The 19078-nt window shown below is 49.9% G+C and overlaps 3 protein-coding genes and 1 long non-coding RNA gene across 22 annotated transcripts in view; 3 read left to right on the top strand and 1 right to left on the bottom strand.

Moving 5' to 3' along the window:
* The window catches only part of DOCK3 (dedicator of cytokinesis 3), a 220724-nt gene extending 216210 nt beyond the window's left edge, over nucleotides 1–4514 (top strand). For all 18 annotated transcript variants that reach the window (XM_074879567.1, XM_074879577.1, XM_074879568.1 and 15 more), the window contains one exon: nucleotides 39–4514. In XM_074879567.1, the coding sequence (XP_074735668.1) occupies nucleotides 39–545 (507 nt within the window). In that variant the 3' untranslated portion in view covers nucleotides 546–4514. The remainder of the gene's footprint in view (nucleotides 1–38) is intronic.
* Nucleotides 3693–9979, bottom strand: LOC141947903 (uncharacterized). The gene is made up of 3 exons (XR_012630300.1): nucleotides 9812–9979; nucleotides 8972–9060; nucleotides 3693–3798 (listed from the first exon to the last, which is right to left on the bottom strand). It is a non-coding gene; the product is annotated as an uncharacterized LOC141947903 (long non-coding RNA).
* A 206-nt stretch (nucleotides 9980–10185) lies between these two features.
* On the top strand, nucleotides 10186–15402 carry MANF (mesencephalic astrocyte derived neurotrophic factor). 2 transcript variants are annotated; one of them, XM_074879586.1, is made up of 4 exons: nucleotides 10186–10348; nucleotides 12872–12999; nucleotides 13823–13964; nucleotides 15103–15402. In XM_074879586.1, the coding sequence occupies exons 1-4, from the start codon at nucleotides 10261–10263 to the stop codon at nucleotides 15285–15287; spliced, it is 543 nt and encodes a 180-aa protein (XP_074735687.1). In that variant the 5' UTR covers nucleotides 10186–10260; the 3' UTR covers nucleotides 15288–15402. The 2 variants fall into 2 exon arrangements, with proteins under 2 accessions (XP_074735687.1, XP_074735688.1); XM_074879587.1 differs by lacking the exon at nucleotides 10186–10348 and adding an exon at nucleotides 12189–12329.
* Nucleotides 15403–15731: 329 nt separating this feature from the next.
* On the top strand, nucleotides 15732–18807 carry RBM15B (RNA binding motif protein 15B). The gene has a single exon (XM_074879602.1). It carries the CDS (start codon nucleotides 15785–15787, stop codon nucleotides 18542–18544), a length of 2760 nt encoding a protein of 919 aa, XP_074735703.1. The 5' UTR covers nucleotides 15732–15784; the 3' UTR covers nucleotides 18545–18807.
* Nucleotides 18808–19078: the final 271 nt, after the last annotated feature.

Below are 19078 nucleotides of genomic sequence, written 5' to 3' on the forward strand. Positions count from 1 at the left end.
TTGTCAATTTTAACCTGGTTTTGTTTTTCTCTGAACAGTCCCCTCTTCATCCTATCCCTGCATCACCCACCAGTCCGCAGTCTGGTCTGGATGGAAGTAACTCCACTTTATCCGGCAGTGCCAGCAGTGGCGTGTCTTCCTTGAGCGAGAGCAATTTTGGACATTCTTCTGAACCACCTCCTCGCACAGACACCATGGATTCTGTCCCCAGCCAGGCCTGGAACACTGATGAAGATCTGGAGACACCCTACCTCCCTGTCAGGTACAGTCTCTCTGAGCCTGATGTCCTAGAGTCGCTCAAATCCCAGCCATGCCGAAGCCACTCTGCTCCATCTGGAGTCATTCCTCAGGACACCATGGACCCTCCTGCTCTGCCCCCCAAACCTTACCACTCCCGGCTGCCAAACATGGAGAACGAGGAGGGGATGATAATTGAAGATGATGACAAACACCGCCCATTGCATCGCAAAGTGTCCCAACCAGTGAGCGGTGCAAAGGAAGAGCAGGCCAGGGTAGCATGGGAGCATGGCATCAGCGAGCAGTAGGGACAGCTCCTGGTAAGCAGCTTGCATCGTCATTCCAGGTCTGACTACAAAGGAGAGATAAGGACTCGGAGAACAGCAAACCGATTTTCTACTGCCGCAAGTTTATGTCTGGAGCCCACAAAAGCAACTGGGCCAGCATGGGAGGTTGCTGCTTTCCTTTTTAATTTCTTTTTACACCTTTCCGTTATGTTTTTTAACTTTCTGTGCAGTGGACGGTTTATTCCTTCTGCAGTTTCTTAACCACATCATATGGCACCAAGCCATAGAGACTTGCAGAAGCTGAAAAATACAATTTTAAGTGGAGGGGGAAAAAAGGGGGGAATGTGGCAAGTTGATTTTGAAACTGCTTTCCTCCCAGTTCTGAGACGCACATGAGTAGAAGCAGTTGCACTAGGGACATTTCTTTGCTGTACAGAAGTGAAAGCTCATTGCTGAAATCAGGGATTCTACGAACTGTCAGGCTGGAAGGTGCATGAGCTGCAGGCAGTGGAAAGATGGCAATTCTAAGAAGAAATTGGCTCTCATGAGAGCAGGATTGTACATACCTGTGCAGTGATCTCCCTGCATTGGGTCATAGGTGCTGAGGCAATCTAACCAGTGCTGATGCACTGATTTCCAAGATATCATTTCCAACAAACTCTGCCTCCTTTGTTTTTTATGTACTGTTTGATTTCTTAAATTTTGCTTTCACTGGCTAAACCGACCTGCTTTCTCATTGGATTCATATGCTATTCATCTGTGCTACAGAATGAGAGGAGGTTAGTAGCCACTGGAGCTACAACCTAAGTGTAGGCCTTTCCCATGCCCAACGTTGGGCAGGCTGTTGACACCAGCATTTCTATTCCAGTTTAAAAGAAAAAAAAAAAAAGAACCAAATTGAGTTTCTCATGCCACAGCTGGTGGTTGACCCAGCCAGTAAAGAAAAGGTGGCTCAAATGCATCATATCCAACAATCCTTGCCTCAGGGCTGAACATCACAATTCTCACCAACTTCCATCACCCAGGAGCTGAGATTCATTCCCCGTTAACATAATGTCCTCAGTCCCTCCCAAAAACTCGCTGTAGCTGGTGTGCAGAAAGAATCTCCATCACTCACAGTAGACAGAAAACACCAAGATTCAAGAAATGCCCAGTATATAGTGTACATCATAGAGTCAGGGATCTTAAAGGCAACCTGTAAAGAACAAATATTTGTTTCCTCTTTTGCTTCTTTCGAATGTATAAAGAAGCTTTAAGAGCTTCTTCTCTCTTCTTGAATGTTGGTTTCCTTTCTTTTCTCTTCAGGCAGCAAGACAGCCTTTGCCTCCCACCACCTTTTTTTATTTACAGGCACTAGAAGGGGCTGAATAACATTTTAAAAAAAAACCCAAAACAACCCAAAACCAAGAAACAGAACTGTGCAGAGGTGAAGACAGTACAAGTCTATGAACGCAAAACAAGGCTTTTAATCAGTATTTGCTTAGTTCAGTACGTGACAAACCAGGAAAAAATTCTGTGGGTAATAGAACTAAGATCTGTTCTTTGAAAAGAACACTAAGAAATAGTTTCCTATTTTCATATTTTTCAAGAAACTTTCAATCAAGAGAGTATCAAATATTTAATATTTTTAGATAAACAAGCAATATTCCTTCCCCCTACCATGCCCACACACATTTTAGCCTTCCTTACAGCCCTTTCCACCTGCAGATTGCAAAGCACACACCGGAGGACGGTCACAGACCACCCTCTTTCCTACCACTGAAAAATCTGAAGCACATTCAAACAAGAGACTTACCTTCACCATATAAATTAGTGTCAGAAACAGGAACAGCACTCAACTTTCATATTGAATTGTTGCCCTAACCACTCAGTTTCTTATGCTACAAACAGCATAAAGAAGCAAAAAAGGACATTACAAATCTTTTACAGGTCACCTTTAGCACTACCTCTAAATACAGTGACTGGGCAGAGTACATTGCTTCTGAACTTTCCTAAAGATGGTCTGTCTGGACTCAGTTGTATGAAGGGGATTTTAAGAGGATTTGTTTATTTTCTTTCTCAAGCTCTAGCCCATGCAAAACTAATAAGTTATGGATTTGTTTCTTAAATGGCCTATTTGGCTGGAACAAAGTCTCTCTTGCTTCCTCTATTTTGTTACTAACACAGGCTGCTTGTAATCATTATATCCTTCACAATTAAGACAATGATAATAAAACCTGGCCTGTAGCGGACATTTCATCTCTAGCAGGAAGGAGAATTTTCCAATGCAAGGACAGTCCTAAATGTTAAGGAATCAAGCCAAATCTCTGGTTTAGGACACATGTATGAAAACTCAACTCAAAATTATGTTTTTGGTAAAGGTAAGTCAAGGTAATTCCTTAGAAATGAGTGAAATATTTTCACATATGCTATTCTCCAATCTGACTGAGACTCTTCAAGTGAAGCTTTTAAGAGAACTAAGTATTCAATTCCATCTCCCCTGCCCCTTTTTTGTTTTTCTTGGCAGGAAGATTAAAAGAGCTTCCTTATTGCAAAGAAACAGCAGGTCTTGCAAATAAAACTTCAAAACCAAGAATACAACTAAAGGGGACTAAGTCCCAGTCAGCTGGAAAACCTGCCCACTAGAGCTCTAATCAGTCTCTCAAAACATATCATCCTGCTCTGACTAGAGACACTGTACAACAGCAGTGAGTCCATTTTGGGAGTCTGGCATCACTATGTATTTTAAGGGTTTGAAGATCAATCAGAACAAATACCTAGTTTATGGCAGGTCCACACAGAGAAGGACAGAATAAATTGCTGAATTTACCAAATTTAAGCCTCTCGAGTTAACTTTCTGTTAGTGTTCTGGTATCTACCAAGTATTCTGTCTCCCTTCTCAGTGCTTGCCTTAAAGGGGGCAGAAGACAGAAAGACTATTATTAAGATTTTGTGAATGTTGGAACTAATACTTCTTGGAACTAATACTTCTCTGTAGGGTGGGGTGTCTTATAGCATAGTACAACTCCAACATCAAGCTCAGTCCTGGAGTAGGTGGAAGCAACAGCAGTTGTTGCACTTGCCCAGCAGGATTTGAAGATTCCTTGTATAAACCACAGCAACAGGATGTTTTGAACAGGACCTTGTCATTCTATACTTAACTCTAATTCAAACTTAATATGAACTTGCCTTCATTGGGTTTTCTTTGCGTAACACAATAGCATGTGCATTCCTGAGAAAATTGGTGGAATTCTGCTACAAATCTCTCCGTCGTCAGTGTACCTGCTGGTCCCATCTGAAAGAAAATTGAGAAGGAACTACTGTAGTAGAAGAAAAGCAATTAAAACAATTTCTCTGAATCCTACAATATTTTTTTTTTCAACAGTTGGGTTGGTTTTATTACTGTGTACAAAACTAAGATTCTTTTCCGTCTTTTCCTCTGGTTTTCAGCTTACTTACCCTTTTTTAGGTATGGGATATTGCATATCCCTTCTGTGGGAGAATCAGCCAAACTGGGGAGGCTGGAGAGAGCAAGAGCCTTTGGGAAACAAATTATGTGATATTTAAAATTTCCTCTGATCATGCTTCTTTGTAAATATCCCCATTTGAATGCTGTGTATTTGTACAGGAAATTGAGCAAAAAATGTATAGATTGTGATGTCTGACTGGTATTCTGCCCTGTAAATGTGTTTTTAACCTCTGGCATTCTGTGCTTATTTAAAACAGGCAAAAACCTCTAACCACTTCTCTTTTGTGTATTCATGTTTAAAATAAAATGAAAACAGCTATCTTATCTATAATGGAAATCAAATTTAAAAGGAAAAAAATAATTTGTACAAGTGTCCTAAAGGTACTTCATTGTATATATTGTGATAGCATGTTTCCAGAACCAACAAATAAGTGGTGTGAATTTTAGATGTAAATATCTGCCGTTTGTTTTGGGTTTCTTCCCCTTACCCATTCACTCGACTGCTGTGATGTGGAATTAAAGATTAATACCTGATATTAAAATGGTACAGCTGTATGTTCATTGCTGTCCTCCAGACAGCGTTATCCTCAAGCTGCTCCAGATGTTCACAACGATGTGGAAACAGCCCTTGCTTCCCACTTTTGTGCAAATGAGGAAGACGAGGGGCAACCAGAAGAACCTTGTGGCTATTAGGTGTGGTGAGGGAACAGCTTCCACATTATTCTTTTAGCTGACAGTACACTATTTTATTTAATATCATCATCTTAAAGCGAGTATCAGGCATATCTACCAGCTAGTCTAGTCAGGTAAATTTACAGGACGCATGCAACAGCCTAGGACACAGTTTTGAGGCAATACTTTCAGAGAACAGCCAAATCTGTGATTAGTTCTCCAATACATACCTCACTGTGTAGATGGTTATTTGGTGAGTGACACTTCACCTTTCTTTTTCTTACTACAATAGCGAGACCTTCTGGCAGTGATTTCACTTCTCAATTTTAAGTATTTAAATACCAATCATTTTAACAGAATAGGTGTGAAAGAATAGTAATCAAGACATGTAGGAACACAGGATTTGGGAATTAAGAGCTACACTAACTTCTACATACAAATAATCTCAAAAATGTACATTTTCTTCCACTACCACTAATAAACCAGATCAAGGTGCAGGAGACAGAAGTAGCAACCAATTTCTCCCATCCTGTCTTGACAAACCAACAAAAAAAATGTATGAAACTTGTCCCAGAAGACATTTAGCAGTAAAAGATAGTAAGAGTCTAACTTAAGCTGGCCATGGGGTATATGTAGACTGCTAAGCCCCCCTTTCCATTAAGTACATACCACATAAAAATACTGAGATAAACTGTAACATCATACTTCAAAGTGCATCTACAATATCAAAATGTGGCTTAGCTGAAGTGTTCACCTGACACCTGAAAAATGTCTATAAATCAGACCGTTTGAGACTCTTCCTAGGCTAACTTACCAAATCTTAGTTAAGTAAATTTTTATTCAGCTAAAAAAATTTATTAACCAGGGATAGAAAATAATGGTATTTGGCACAACAAAATATGTGTGAAGCCCTCAACTTTAAATAGGAGTTAAAAAAATCTAGTTTCTGCTAAAACCAAAAGAACAATTTTTTCAGTGCAAGTCAAATACTTTAAGCTAAGACAACACTAGTCAGATTGAAATCTTAAAACCATGTTCAAATACCTCTCATCTAAATAAGAAAACTTCAGCACAGTTTCAATATATGACTTGTACAACTCAGTATGAATTTCATTATAAAGCTGCTAAGAGAAGAAATTAAACCTGTAGAAAGGACTACAATGTAGCCAATAAAGATTCAATCGTCTACACGTCTCCATAAATATGCCACTGTTTGTAGACTTAAACCATGGACGCAGGGACACAGACAGTGTTCAGAAGGAGACGCACACGCACACACTAGGTTGTAGCCCACTGCCAAGAGCTCCTAGCCACACATCTTCTCTTTACTATTACCAGACAACTCTCATATTGCTTAGCCCTTTTCACAGGCTTTACTATTGATCCCACATAAATTAAAACCAGATTTGGAATAGTAGTTCTACTACAGTTTCTATTCTGCATTCATTCACAGCAGTACTGCATTATGTTTTTCCACCAGATTAACCTGGTTTCACCTCCACCCTGGCAGAACACACTCATTGTCCTCGCAGACTAACACCTGAAGCTGATTCTGATAGCTGTACACAGATTTGCATTTTCAGACTGCAGAGCCAGGGAAGGCCCAGCCCACACACACAGCTGCTGCCATTTACATAACTCAAACCTCCCCAGAACACCAACTCTAATCCACAGAGACCTACCAAGCCCAGTTAACTCTGCTCGCTCTTAATGTGCTACTACTGCCCTGTAGCAACTGGCTGTTCAGCCTGGGAAAAAGAAGGCTCCAGGGAGACCTTACAGCAGCTTCCCCATACTTAAAGGGGCTAAGGAAAAGGTGGGGGGGACTCTTCATCAGGAGGTGTAGGGGTAGGACAAGAGGTAACACCTTTAAACTGAAAGAGGGTAGATTTATATTAGATGTAAGGAAGAATTCTTCCCTGTGAGGGTGGTGAGACACTGGCACAGGCTGCCCAGAGCAGCTGTGGCTGCCCCCTCCCTGGAAGGGTTCAAGGCCAGGTTGGACGGCGCTTTGAGCAACCTGGGCTGGTGGAAGGTGTCCCTGCCCATGGCAGGGGGTGGGACTAGATGAGCTTTAAGGTCCCTTCCAAACCAAACCTGTCTATGACCACTTCTTACCAGAACACCATTTCAGAGCTGATCATATTCCAGCTCCCCCCATTAGCCCTACCCTGCTCACATCTTCCCTTTGTACTATCAGCCCACCACACCCATATACTGCAGGAGCCTCCAGCACCTGGTCCCTCTACAGTTTTTTTTCCTTCTCCAAGTAGAGCATTTTCAGCTTTAGAAATTGCCTGCTTAGAAAGAACCTCAATTCCAGCTTTGGTGGTTATCAACGGGGAAAACAAGCAAACCATTTAAATGCTGGAATCAGTTTCTGCTTCTCTCTAACAGCTCCTCTCTAACCATTGCCCTTGTCTGCACGCAAAATTGAAATGGGATGTTCTATTTAGGTATTCTTTAAATTACCCACCTTTCTCTCACTCGTACATGCCCAGATACAAAGGAATAATGCCTAGCCTTCACTGTAAAAGCACCCATGGCTTGGAGAACAGTCACACTCTATATTCTATACAGTCACAGACAACGCTAGGTTTCTAGCAGACTAGCCATCCATAATCATGGCATTCTGCAGTATCATCATAACTAGTTCTGAAAATTTGCAAAAAACTCTCCAGAAGTCCGTAGAAGTCTATTCCTCACTCAGCCGCATGCTCCAGCTCCAAATCTGTGACTGCTCACTGGCACAGGAACCCTCCTATTCACCAACACCTCACTTCTCCAGTACTACTGGCTTAGCTAATACTACAACCAAACCCACAGTCATGGGGAACAAACGCAACCACCTCTGCCCCTCACAGCATCCTGTAGGGTCTAGCAGCTGTAATGGACACCAACCTCCCCATGAGAGAGTCAATACTTCCTGGTCGAACAGTCTAACTGCACAACTTAGGACAGGACTAGAAACCCTTATCACTGGCTCCTACACTCTCTGCATCTTCCTAGTAACAATGTAAAACTCCACCCATATTTTAGCCATCTCAAATTCTCACATACAAGAATCTCATCTCCCTCCTTGTTCTTGACAGGTTCTTCTTTATTCCAAAGAGGGAATTAGTTGAGGAATAACCTCCTGCAGCTATAGTTTTAACTCAAACATTAAAATATGACAGTAAAACAGGAGCTAAAGCCTCCACAAAAACTGAGGGGCTTTTAAACAATAAAAACAACCAACTTTTGCATCCAAACACTAAATCCTCAGTCCAATCACTTTTAAAAGACAGACGCTAGGAACCAGGAATCTTGACACAACTCAAAGCATCCTGAGCACATGACACTGCAGGAAGATCTCTGAGGCTCAGACAGTCTTCTGACTATTACCACTTACTGCTTATACCTGTGGAAATTAAGGTCAACACTTTAAAAAAAGGAAACAAAAAGACGTTTTTTGCTTTTTCAACACTCATCCAGCTTAGACTGGTAACAGTCAGAATGTCCCAGAACCACTGAGGACCAGCACAAGCTGTCTATCACCCAGGTTTCATAGGTGACAAATCCATAACGCTCCAGGGGGACAGTGGCTGGAGGGTGGTGGAATGAGCAGAACCCTAGAAACCTTGCCATGGATCAAAAGAGAAGTTGAAGGTAAAATGAAAGCAATCCTTCCTAGCTGCTGGAACGCTGGAAAATAAGCTATAAATTAAAAGAAGAAAAAAAAAAAAAAAATCAAAAGGAATCTTTGTTCTTCCTCAGAGCCATTTGAGGATCCCCTATAGAAACATATAGAGAAGCTTATTTCCCAATTCAAAACCAAACAAAACCACTCCTATCCTGTCACAGTCTGTTCTATAAAACTGTATAAAATTCCGACTTTGTTTGAAGATCTGTTTCATACATGCACTTCTTTAATAGTTAAACTTCCTCCTTATTGTGAGGTTCCCACATTTTCCTAATTCTGAATTTAAGCCTTACCAATTTAGTAATTAATAAGCCACTTCATCTTACACCTCTTTTGGCCACTATCCTGATCAGAAACAAGAGCAATTTAAGCAACCACTTCTCTGCACAACTGACTTTAGTGGGCAATCAGCATAAATTTAGAAAAGTCAATAATCTTCCTAAAGTACATGGATATTGAGTAATTCTGGGAATTGTTATCGACTGATTTCAAAAAAAAAAACAACCAATAGTATCTTTACCAATCTTAATAAACATATTTTGAGAGATAACAAGGTCTAGAAAGGTGAAAAGCCACCTCTTCTATCTGATAAACACATGTGATGTATTCACACTGGCAAGATACACTGTCCTGATTACTACTCACCTGCTACATGACCTTTGCTGAACCAGTTTGCTCCTCCTCCCCATCCTGCCTGTCTGACCTCATCAGGCTTATAATTTGCAGCTGATGACCTGCAAGAAAATTCAGATTTAAGAAAAATTCCCCACAGCTCCTACCATGGCTTTGCTTGGGGCAGGCACAACTAGGATGCCCCATTAGTCTTCCTGTAGCAAGCTAATCTGTGCGCTCCCTCGCTGTAGCACAGCGCTATATGACCGTTTTTTACTAGAATGATATCCTAAGACTCGTACAGTTAAACATATAGCCCCACAAGACAAGGAGGTGTGCAATCCTCCCACAACGGGCCTACAACTTCAAAGAGATTTAATCCCCACAGGGTGGGGATTGTTCAAGGTAGTTCCCAGCACATCCTGCGAGGGCTTTGGGAACAAATGGCAATAGGGAGAAACCAGAAACAAGCTGTACATGAGTTATTTTAAACACTCAGCTTTCAGCTGCCCCCACCTCAAAGAAATCAGGCCTTATAACTCACAGGGTGTACAGGCATAACCAAAAGCCACCCGAGAAGGGCTTTACTGGTGCTGACACAAGGGCTGAGGAGAAGCCTGTCCCTGCCACAGGCAGTGCCCTCCCAATGGCTGCCCACCCAGGTGGCTGCTCCTCTCTCCTGCCAAGCTCAGGCCCCACACCACACCCCCTCAGCCACAGGAACCCAGAAAAACACAACCCCGGCAACCTGAAGCTCCCATCGGCACCAAACCCCAGGCCGCTCGATGGCAATCTCCTCAGCCTCACCTCAGCGCACCCCAAACGGCCACCCCGCCACAGCCATAGGACGAAGGGACACCCTGCGCTGCCCACCTGCTCCCGGTGCCCGCCCTGGGCAGTCGCAGCCCGCGGGTACGGCTCAGCCCGGCCTCGAGGCCGGTACTGCCCGCGAACAAAGGCAGAGCCGTCCCCACTGTGCGCCTCAACGCGGCCCGGCCGCAGGTGTGAGAATCTGCCCCTTTAGAAGATGGCGCCCGCAGGCAACCGCTCGGAAGCGCACGAGGACGTTTTTCCCTTAACAAAAATGGCGGCCAAAGGAGGCGGGGCAACGCGCCGCGCGCCGGCGTTCCACCGCCTCCCCGAATCAGCGGCCGCCAACTCTCCCGTGGAGGCCGCAGGGCGGCCAATGGGAGAAGGCAGCGTGGAAGCCGGGCGGGGAGCGGGCCAATGGGGCGGCAGCGGCGGGGGGAGCCGGCGCGGGGGCGGCGGTGCCGGTGCCGGTGCGGCGGGCGCAGTGCGCGCGGGCTGCCGAGCGAGGCGGGATGCGGGCGGCCCACGGGCTCTGGGCGGCGCTGGCCCTGCTCCTGCTGCCGGCCGGCAGCCGGGCCCTGCGCGACGGGGAGTGCGAGGGTGAGTGGGGCCGGGCCGGAGGGGGGGCGGGCCCGGCCTGGCTGTCGGCCCCCGGGCCCGGCGAGGTGAGGCTGCTCCCTGCCGCCGCTCTCCCGCAGCCCGGCCCGCCCGCTGGTGTGAGGGGCCAGGACGCGGAGCAGCCCCGCGGCGGGCCTCGGGACTGGGTCCCGGTCTCCCCCCGCTCCGCCGGCGGAGGGCAGTGGCAGCCCTGCGCCGCCGGGGCTGGGGCCGGGCCGGCGGGAGCGGTTCTTCCCGGGGCAGGAAAAGTCTCCGAAGTCCACCCAAGTGCCGCCGGGCCGCGCCGGGCCCGCTGCTCGGAGGTGGCCGGGTGCCGGTACGCCGGCGGCAGCTGAGCGGCTCGGGGAGCCGGCGGGGGAGCAGCGCCGCCCCGGGGAGGCGCGGGGCGGGGCTGCCGGCGGGGCCCCCCTCCGCCGGGCCGGGGCTCCCCTCCGCCGGGCCGGGGCCCGTCTGTCCTGCGGGAGGGGCCGGGCCCTCCCTTCCGGAGGTGCTGGAGCCGTGTCGAGAAGCTGCCGGTCTGTTCTGAACTAGCGCAGAGCTCCCCCGGGAAAGGGAAGCGCCGGCCCCGGGAGGCTGGATCGTCCCCTTTTCGGCTGGGGGATCCGCTTGTCGGCTCTCGCAGCTCAGCCTCCGCCTGTGCGGGCCGGGGCGCGGGGAAGCGCTCTGCCCCGTCTCCTTTCCGAGCCGCTGACGGCGACTGGGAGCATCGAAGCCGGAGGAAGCGAGTGCAGTTACTCACCTGGACTCCCCCCTTACTCATCACAGTATTGCGTTTACCTCGGCTTTGTCCAACGACTGCTGGAGCACTGGGTGTCCTCTCTTCAATGCGTAAAGCCAGAAGCAGTGTTTTGACCGGTGATCTAAATCAAACCGGGCGCTTTACATATCACCTAAATACAAAAGCCTCTGGGGTGGAAGCAGCAAATTAAACTGCTCTTGCATGGGGGAACAGAACAGATTCCCCAGATGAAGCGAGAAAAACTTGAAGTGGGGCTGTAGTAACTGGCTGGGAGTTTCTGGTACTAATGCTCACCCCTTCCCCCTTTTTGTAGGGAGAGAAACTGTAAGACAGGAGGGAGAGGGAATATAGTAAACCAAAACTTTCAGCTGCTGTCCCAGCACTAGGTTGGAAACTGGTTTCTCCTGTACTGTAGTCATGGGTACCACTGCCTGCAGCATCTCTATTCTTTCCAAAGGTTTTCACTTCCAAACAGCGCACAGTGGACATCAGTGTGTGTCTGTGACAGGGGACAAACTGATGTAAGGTAAATGATGGTGGTGTATGTGTACAAAAAACGTTTTCCTAAATGGCCCGGCTTATAATTCTAGTTTTAATATAATGAGAGTAAGTTTCTGCTTGGTTTTGTGATGGTCATACTTGTTCTCCCGTATTTGCCCATGTCCTGTGCCATTTCAGAATACAAGTGGCTAATGACAATAATCTTTGCCGATCACTTCTGCTGGGGTAAACAAATCCCACAAAAGACATAGCTCATACCCCTCCTCTAGAGGCAGGCCAGTGCCTGGCAGTTGTCTCACCTCTGAAAGTGGTGAGAATCCACAGGTCCTGCTGCAGGAATTGGTGGGGCCGCAGGGCTCTCGGTCCAGGCGACGCTGATGTTCACAGGCGAGTTGTGTGAGCAGCAGAATGAGCGAAATCTGACACTCGGCAAACTCCAGTGTCTCTCTTGCACAGACCCTGTGTGCTGCAGTAACCGTAGCTGTGTGCCCTCCCCAGTGACGCGCGGGTGTCTGGAGTGTCTGCGGAGTGAACGCTGCCGAAGGGGCTAAGTTGACTAAGTTGTACGTGCCCTTCCCACAGGCAGGAGCTTGGATCTGTCCTCTCAACTGCCGGTGCGCTTGTGGGAGTTTCATTCTCTTTAAGACTCTTCCCTCTTTCAATCTGAAACCGATTCAGAAGCTTGTGGGAATGAAGAGAGGAGAGACACGCCAAGTGGACATAGTGTGTGATCACATAATTTCTTTTTCTCTTGGAAATAACTTACCTACGAACTGAACCAACTTGATAATCAGTGATACCGTATTGCTAAAAACAGCACACGTGGAGTCTGTAATGGGATTCTATAGAGAGAGTTGGTTTTCAATCAGAACTGGTTTTGAAGCCTGTGGTCTGACAAGTTGCTTCCCAAAGCAGCAAGAATAAGACAGTAAATTAAGTTTACATTTTTGTGCAGGCACTGTTTTGTCTTGCATCCTTCAGCTGAATCCTGCTGCTCACTCAGGACACTGTACAGAAGCCACTGGACACTTCCATGGATCTGGTTGCTCACATTATCAAAACCCACCAAAAATACCAAAGCATATTGTTGATTCACGTGTGCTGTGAAAGACTTACTGAAATAATGTGTGAAGTTACTGACCGCTAATGCAGCTTCTAGAAGTTCTTTTCTCCAAATCCCTTATTCAGTTTCCCTACAAGTGCCCTCTAAGAGCTGCCACAAGATTACTGCAGTAACAGATAACTCCGTCCATCTTCCCTTCCAGTGTGTGTCACGTTCCTGGGAAGGTTCTACCAGAGTCTAAAGGACAACGACATTGAATTCACACCTGCCAGTATTGAAAAGGAGCTCTTGAAATCCTGCAAAGAAGCAAAAGGCAAAGAGAACCGCCTGGTAAGTAGCAGTGGTCAATGATACTTGCCTCTGGGGGCAAGTAGAGCTGTAGAATACTCGGCAAACGAGGGGAAACTAGTGCTTCTGAGTTGGTATGATATGGCTTCCTGGGGGCTGTTCTTCCTAGCTCTGTGGCCACAACTGGTCCTGTATTTTTTATAAGGGAGGACTTGAGGAGTTTGACCTCTTTACCCTAAAAAAAAAAAAAAAAGTCCCCAACAATCTGTCAACAGACATCTTACTGTCTGACCTTGTTTCTCCCTGCTACTGAAGTGCTGGGGTTACAAAGCCTTTATTTGCTATAGGACTTCTTGTCCCTTAAACTGTATTTGGGGTGCTATAGAAGCTGTTAAAATGTTTATCCTCTTTGGCTGTGTAGCTGAAAACTAAATAAAAGAAAAACAAATTGCCCCAACTAAAAACAGAAGGCAATCTGCAAATGAAGAGCCCTGAGGAAAAGGCCCTGAACTCTGCTAAGAAGAGAACTACAGAGAGACACCATCAGAAATGCAGGGGGGAAACCCTTCCAAAAGTCTTCCTCCTTGAATGAAGAAGACTTTACTCTTAATCCAATTCAATTTTTTAAAAAGTTGAGAAACAAGACAACCAGCCTCAACAGCTTTAAAAGCAGTGTGATGGGAAATGTCTGCTCAGTACCCTGGGCTCAGAGTTAGGCTTCCTTTTGCCCTTCTGTAGCAGTCACCTGCAAAGGTTCTGTAACAGTAAACGTCTAGCTGCAAAACCAAGTGAGGAGAGAAGATGCATAGAAAACTTTTAGGAGCGTTTTCCATGCATCCCCACCTCATTCTTTTCTTCCCTCTAGTGCTATTACGTTGGGGCCACAAGTGATGCAGCCACCAAAATCATTAATGAGGTGTCAAAGCCAATGAGTCATCACATCCCCGTGGAAAAGATCTGTGAGAAACTAAAGAAGAAAGACAGTCAGATCTGTGAACTAAAATACGGTGAGTTGCCAGCATAAGGGGAAATGCCCATGCTTTTCTGGGGTATGGGTCATTTGGGGTGAAACAGCATGCTAAAACTACTCAGTCCTAAGTTTTGTAGCGAGGTCGCTAGCCTAATTAGGTTGCAGAACCTGGGTTGCTCTCCATGAACACCCTAAAGAGTTCCATGGAGATGGTCAGGTAAGGTTGTTGGCCGCTAACATCTTTTAGCTTCTGCAGAGCCACTGATCTGCCTTGAAATAAGTCACTCCCGGGCATATCAGCACTACTGAGCTCAAATCACCATTTGGAATATCGTATTTAGGAGAGCGTGCAGTAAAGCTCATCCTGGGGAGCAGCCAGGTGTGTCGCTCCGGCCTGGGATGATGTCTCCTGTACACAGGGTTTGTCCTAGCTGCTCTCACGTTTGCCAGTAGCGGGTTGATAAACGCTTCTTTCTCACCTCTGGTGTCTGCTCAGAGCATTCAGCACTCTGTTTCTTACCACCTTCCTTGAACTCTGGCGTTCCTAGATGACGTACTCTTCCCGGAAAGGCTAATCTGAAGAACAGTCTTGAAAATGCCTCCTTCTGCCTGCCTTCTTGTATCGCTGCCCTTATATTCCCCGGAGATGCCCCTTGGATTGTGGGCCTTTATACTTCTTGTGTCTTGTCCTAATGTCCCGTTGCTTCCTAAAGAGCTTTTTGTTGTTGTCACTTGCTTATCTTTCTTCTGAAATCACTCTGCTACCTTTTATTTATCCAGTGGAAGAGAGAATTGAAGTATTGCTGCTCATATAATAAAGGGGCTTTCAGGGCTATTGTGGAACTCCTACATCTAAGCTGCAACCAAACTTTCTGGCTTCTAGTAGTGACTTTTAGTGTTAAAAACCTTATCTGCTGCCAAATGCTTAACTTAGACGTTCCTTCCACCTCGCGGGAGCCCGGCACCTCTCTCCCTCTGGCCTTTTGGCTTCCTCGCCGCCCGTACCGCTCTCCACAGCCGCCGCCGGGCTCCTCTCCTCGCCGGCTCCGCACACAAACGCACCGGCCGCAGCGGAGGGGGGGGGGGGGGGAGAGGGGGAGGCGCCCCCCGGGGGCGGTGGCCGGGCCTTCCCCCCCCCCCGCCCCGCTGAGCGCGGCTCTGCTCTCCCCCCGCAGACAAGCAGATCGACCTGAGCACCGCCGACCTGCGCAAGCTGCGCGTCAAGGAGCTGCGGCGGATCCTGGACGACTGGGGGGAGGCGTGCAAGGGCTGCGCCGAGAAGTCCGACTTCATCCGCAGGATCCACGAACTGATGCCCAAGTACGCGCCGCGGGCCGCCGGCGCCCGCGCGGACCTCTGAGGGGCGGCGGCCGGCACCGGCGCGGAGCGGGCCGAGGCGCGCGCCCCCGGCGGCGGTGGCTGAGGCGGCGCGCGCTGTACGGGACGTTTATTAAAGTACGACGGTCTGTACCGGGCGGACACGTGCTGTGTGACGTGATTGCGGGGCGCACCCCGCTACCCCCCTTCACACACACACACACCCCCCCACAGCCTGTCCGGCGGGAGCGGCCCCGCGCGCGGCCCCGCCAGCTCAGCGGGGGGCGGGACTCCGCGGAATTCGCCCTCCGCGATTGGCTCCCCCGCGGTGACGCGCGGCCGGCCGGCCCGGCGGCGGGAGGCGCTCTGGGCGTCACGTCGCTGTGCGGCGCCATCGCGGCCCTGACGCCGCCATGCGGCGGGACGCGGGGCGATGACGTAGAGCCCGCGCGGCGCGGCGGCCGGAGCCGCCTTCGTTCCCTTTTGTCCAAGATGGCGGCGGCCGCCGGAGGCGTCTCCTGAGCCGCGGGCCCCGGCGCCATGAAGCGGGGCAGCGAACGGGACTCCAGCCCGCCGGGGGCTGGGGGAGGCCGCGCCGCCGCCGCCAAGCGGCCCCGCGAACGCGAACGCGAGAGCAGCAGCCGGCGCGGCCCACACCGGAGCTCGGGCGCCTCCCGCAGCAGCCGGGACAAGTCCACGCCCGGCGGCGGCAGCGGCGGAGGCGGCGGCACCACCAGCGGCGGCAGCGGCGGCGGCGGCTCCAGCTCCCGCAGCCACCGCGGCGATGAGCGCGCCGGCGGCGGCGGCGGCGGCGACTCGAACCACCGCCCGGCGGGGAGCGGCTCGGCCTCGGGCGCCCGCGGCGGCAGCCAGGCCGCCCCCTCGTCCTCCTCCTCCTCCTCTTCGTCGTCCCGAGCGCTCGGCGTGCCCAAGGCCAAGGCCCTGCCGGGCGCCGTGGTGGCCCCCTCGCTGCTGCTGGCCGGGCCGCCGCCGGGCGCCGCGCCCTCGCTGCTGCTGGCGCCGCTGGGGGGCTCGGCGGGCCTGGCCGGGGAGCCGCCCGGCTCCTGTGAGTACAAGACGCTGCTGGTGAGCGGGCTGAGCGCGGCCCTGCCCGACCAGCTGCTGGAGGACGGCCTGTTCCGCCTCTTCCAGCGCTTCGCGGGGGGGGGCGCCGGGGACATCAGTGTCAAACTCTCCCACACACCCGAGCTCGGCCGCGTTGCCTACGTCAACTTCCGACACCCCGGGGATGCCCGCGACGCCCGCCGGCACGCCCGGGCTCGGCAGCTGCTTCTCTACGATCGGCCCCTCAAGGTGGAGCCGGTATATCTGCGCGGGGGCCGGAGGAGCCGCACGCCACCCCCCGCGCCCTCTCCGGAGCCCCTGGGGTACCTGCCACCCATCCACAGCACCTACCAGTACAAGCAGAGATCGCTCTCTCCTGTCACCAGCCCCTTGCTGCGGGAGCCGCGGCCCAGGCACGCTCACGCCGCGGCCGCCGCCTTCGCTTTGGAAGCGGCCGCCATCGGGCTCTCCCGGGAGCGGGAGAGGGCCCTGGATTACTACGGGCTGTATGACGAGCGCGGCCGCCCTTACAGTTACCCCATTGTGGCTGAGGAAGACCTGATGCCAGAGGACGATCAGAGAGCGACCCGCAACCTCTTCATTGGCAACCTGGACCACAACGTCTCGGAGGTGGAGCTGAGACGTGCCTTTGAGAAGTATGGCATCATTGAAGAAGTGGTGATCAAGCGCCCTGCCCGGGGCCAAGGCGGGGCTTACGCTTTCCTCAAGTTCCAAAACTTGGACATGGCGCATCGGGCCAAGGTCGCCATGTCGGGCCGCGTTGTCGGCAGGAACCCTATCAAAATTGGCTACGGGAAAGCCAACCCTACTACCAGGCTCTGGGTGGGTGGTCTTGGTCCAAGTACTTCCTTGGCTGCCCTGGCAAGGGAGTTCGACCGCTTCGGCAGCATCAGGACTATTGACTACGTGAAGGGAGACAGTTTCGCTTATATCCAGTATGAAAGCTTGGATGCTGCCCAGGCTGCCTGCGCCCAGATGAGGGGCTTTCCTTTGGGCGGGCCGGAGAGGAGACTCCGAGTGGATTTTGCCAAAGCAGAAGAGACAAGATACCCGCAGCAGTACCAGCCTGCACCGCTCCCCATGCACTATGAACTGCTAGCTGATGGGTACAGCAGACACAGAAGCCTAGAGCAAGACTTGAGGGTGCGAGATAGGACTCCTCCGCATCTCCTGTACTCGGACAGAGACAGGAGCTTTGCAGAGGCAGACTGGGCCAGCCCTGCCAAAAACGCTGAACGCCGAAACAACTTGGAAAGCTACAGCCGATCGGTGCGTAGCCGGAGCGGAGAGCGCTGGGGCAGCGACAGTGATCGCAGCGTGCCCAAACCATGGGAAGAGAGGCGGAAACGCCGGAGTCTTTCCAGTGACCGCGGGAGGACTACTCACTCGCCTTACGAGGACAGAAGCAGGACAAAGGCCAGTGGGCCAGCTTTAGACCGCAGCCCAGACAGGGCTCGCAAGGAGAATCACACTACAGAATCCGGAGCCGAGAAAGAGCCGAGTAACTCCCTGCAGAACAATCGTCATGCGACTGAGGAGAAACCCCATCGTGAGGCATCCGATGCTCCCCAGCCTAAAAAAAGGGACAGCGAACGCAATCATCGAACTGGTGAATCGGAATCAAAAACTCACGAGGAGCCAAAATCTGAGACCAAAAAGCTAAAGAATTTATCGGAATATGCTCAGACGCTGCAACTTGCTTGGAATGGGCTTCTTGTGCTAAAAAACAGCTGCTTCCCCACCTCTATGCACATCCTGGAGGGAGACCTCGGTGTCATCAACGGACTCCTTAAAGACCATTCATCCGGCGGGAAGTTAACGCAGCTCAAAATCGCTCAGAGACTTCGGCTCGACCAGCCCAAGCTGGATGAAGTAACTCGCCGTATCAAACAAGGCAGCCCCAACGGCTACGCTGTGCTCCTGGCAACCCAATCCGCCCCGGCAGGGGCAGGGGCTGAGGGGACCTTCCCTGTTGTAGAGCCTGGCTTGCAGCGACGGCTTCTCAGGAATCTGGTCTCCTACTTGAAACAGAAGCAGGCTGCTGGGGTTATCAGCCTGCCCGTGGGAGGGGCGAAGGGCAGAGACAGCACAGGCATGCTTTACGCGTTCCCTCCTTGTGAATTCTCTCAGCAGTACCTCCAGTCAGCACTAAGGACATTGGGAAAGTTAGAAGAAGAACATATGGTGATAGTTATAGTCAAAGACACTGCCTAGCCCACACTGTCTTTTCAAATTCCATGTTTTCTTTGTGTGTCACACAACCCAGTTGTTTTTAAGGCCGATCATTTTGGTGGAGGCTCAAAACACCTCGACCAAAGTGGTAAGATTTTTAGTTCTAATTAATTTTAATACCATTTAAATAGAGCCCATTTTATTCGTTTTTAATATGTGACACTGTCCGCTGTTGTTCTGTATTTTTATTTTTTAACTGTATGAAAAGTTGTCAGTAAAGCCTTGTTCACTGATGGATTTCTAAACTTGTGCAGTATCCTAGTTTTTATGGCCCAGGAAGGGCTGGTTCCCTGTGCTGTCAAGAGCCAGAAGGTGATGGTCCCAACCCGTTTCAGTTTCTCAGACCCCAGCCTCCTGCACCTCCTCTGTCTCTTTATATGTGTCCTGCAAGGTGGGAGGGGGAAAGGGGGGGGGGGGGGGGGAAGGGGTCTTGTTTGTGCTGTATGAGAGACTGAAAGGTTGGTTCTGTATCTTTTTTTTTTTTTTTTGTCCTGTTTGCTTTTTAATTTCATAAAT

The sequence above is a fragment of the Strix uralensis genome, chromosome 10 (assembly GCF_047716275.1).
Source record: "Strix uralensis isolate ZFMK-TIS-50842 chromosome 10, bStrUra1, whole genome shotgun sequence".
Classification (NCBI taxonomy): Eukaryota; Metazoa; Chordata; class Aves; order Strigiformes; family Strigidae; genus Strix; species Strix uralensis.

Bases quoted from the DNA above. Each gene is read 5' to 3' on its own strand.
- MANF (XM_074879586.1), top strand. From the start codon at position 10,261: ATGCGGGCGGCCCACGGGCTCTGGGCGGCGCTGGCCCTGCTCCTGCTG. The intron at 10,349-12,871 runs GTGAGTGGGGCC...CTTCCCTTCCAG, and splicing joins GCGCGACGGGGAGTGCGAGG to TGTGTGTCACGTTCCTGGGA. The intron at 13,965-15,102 runs GTGAGTTGCCAG...CTCCCCCCGCAG, and splicing joins GATCTGTGAACTAAAATACG to ACAAGCAGATCGACCTGAGC.
- RBM15B (XM_074879602.1), top strand. From the start codon at position 15,785: ATGAAGCGGGGCAGCGAACGGGACTCCAGCCCGCCGGGGGCTGGGGGA.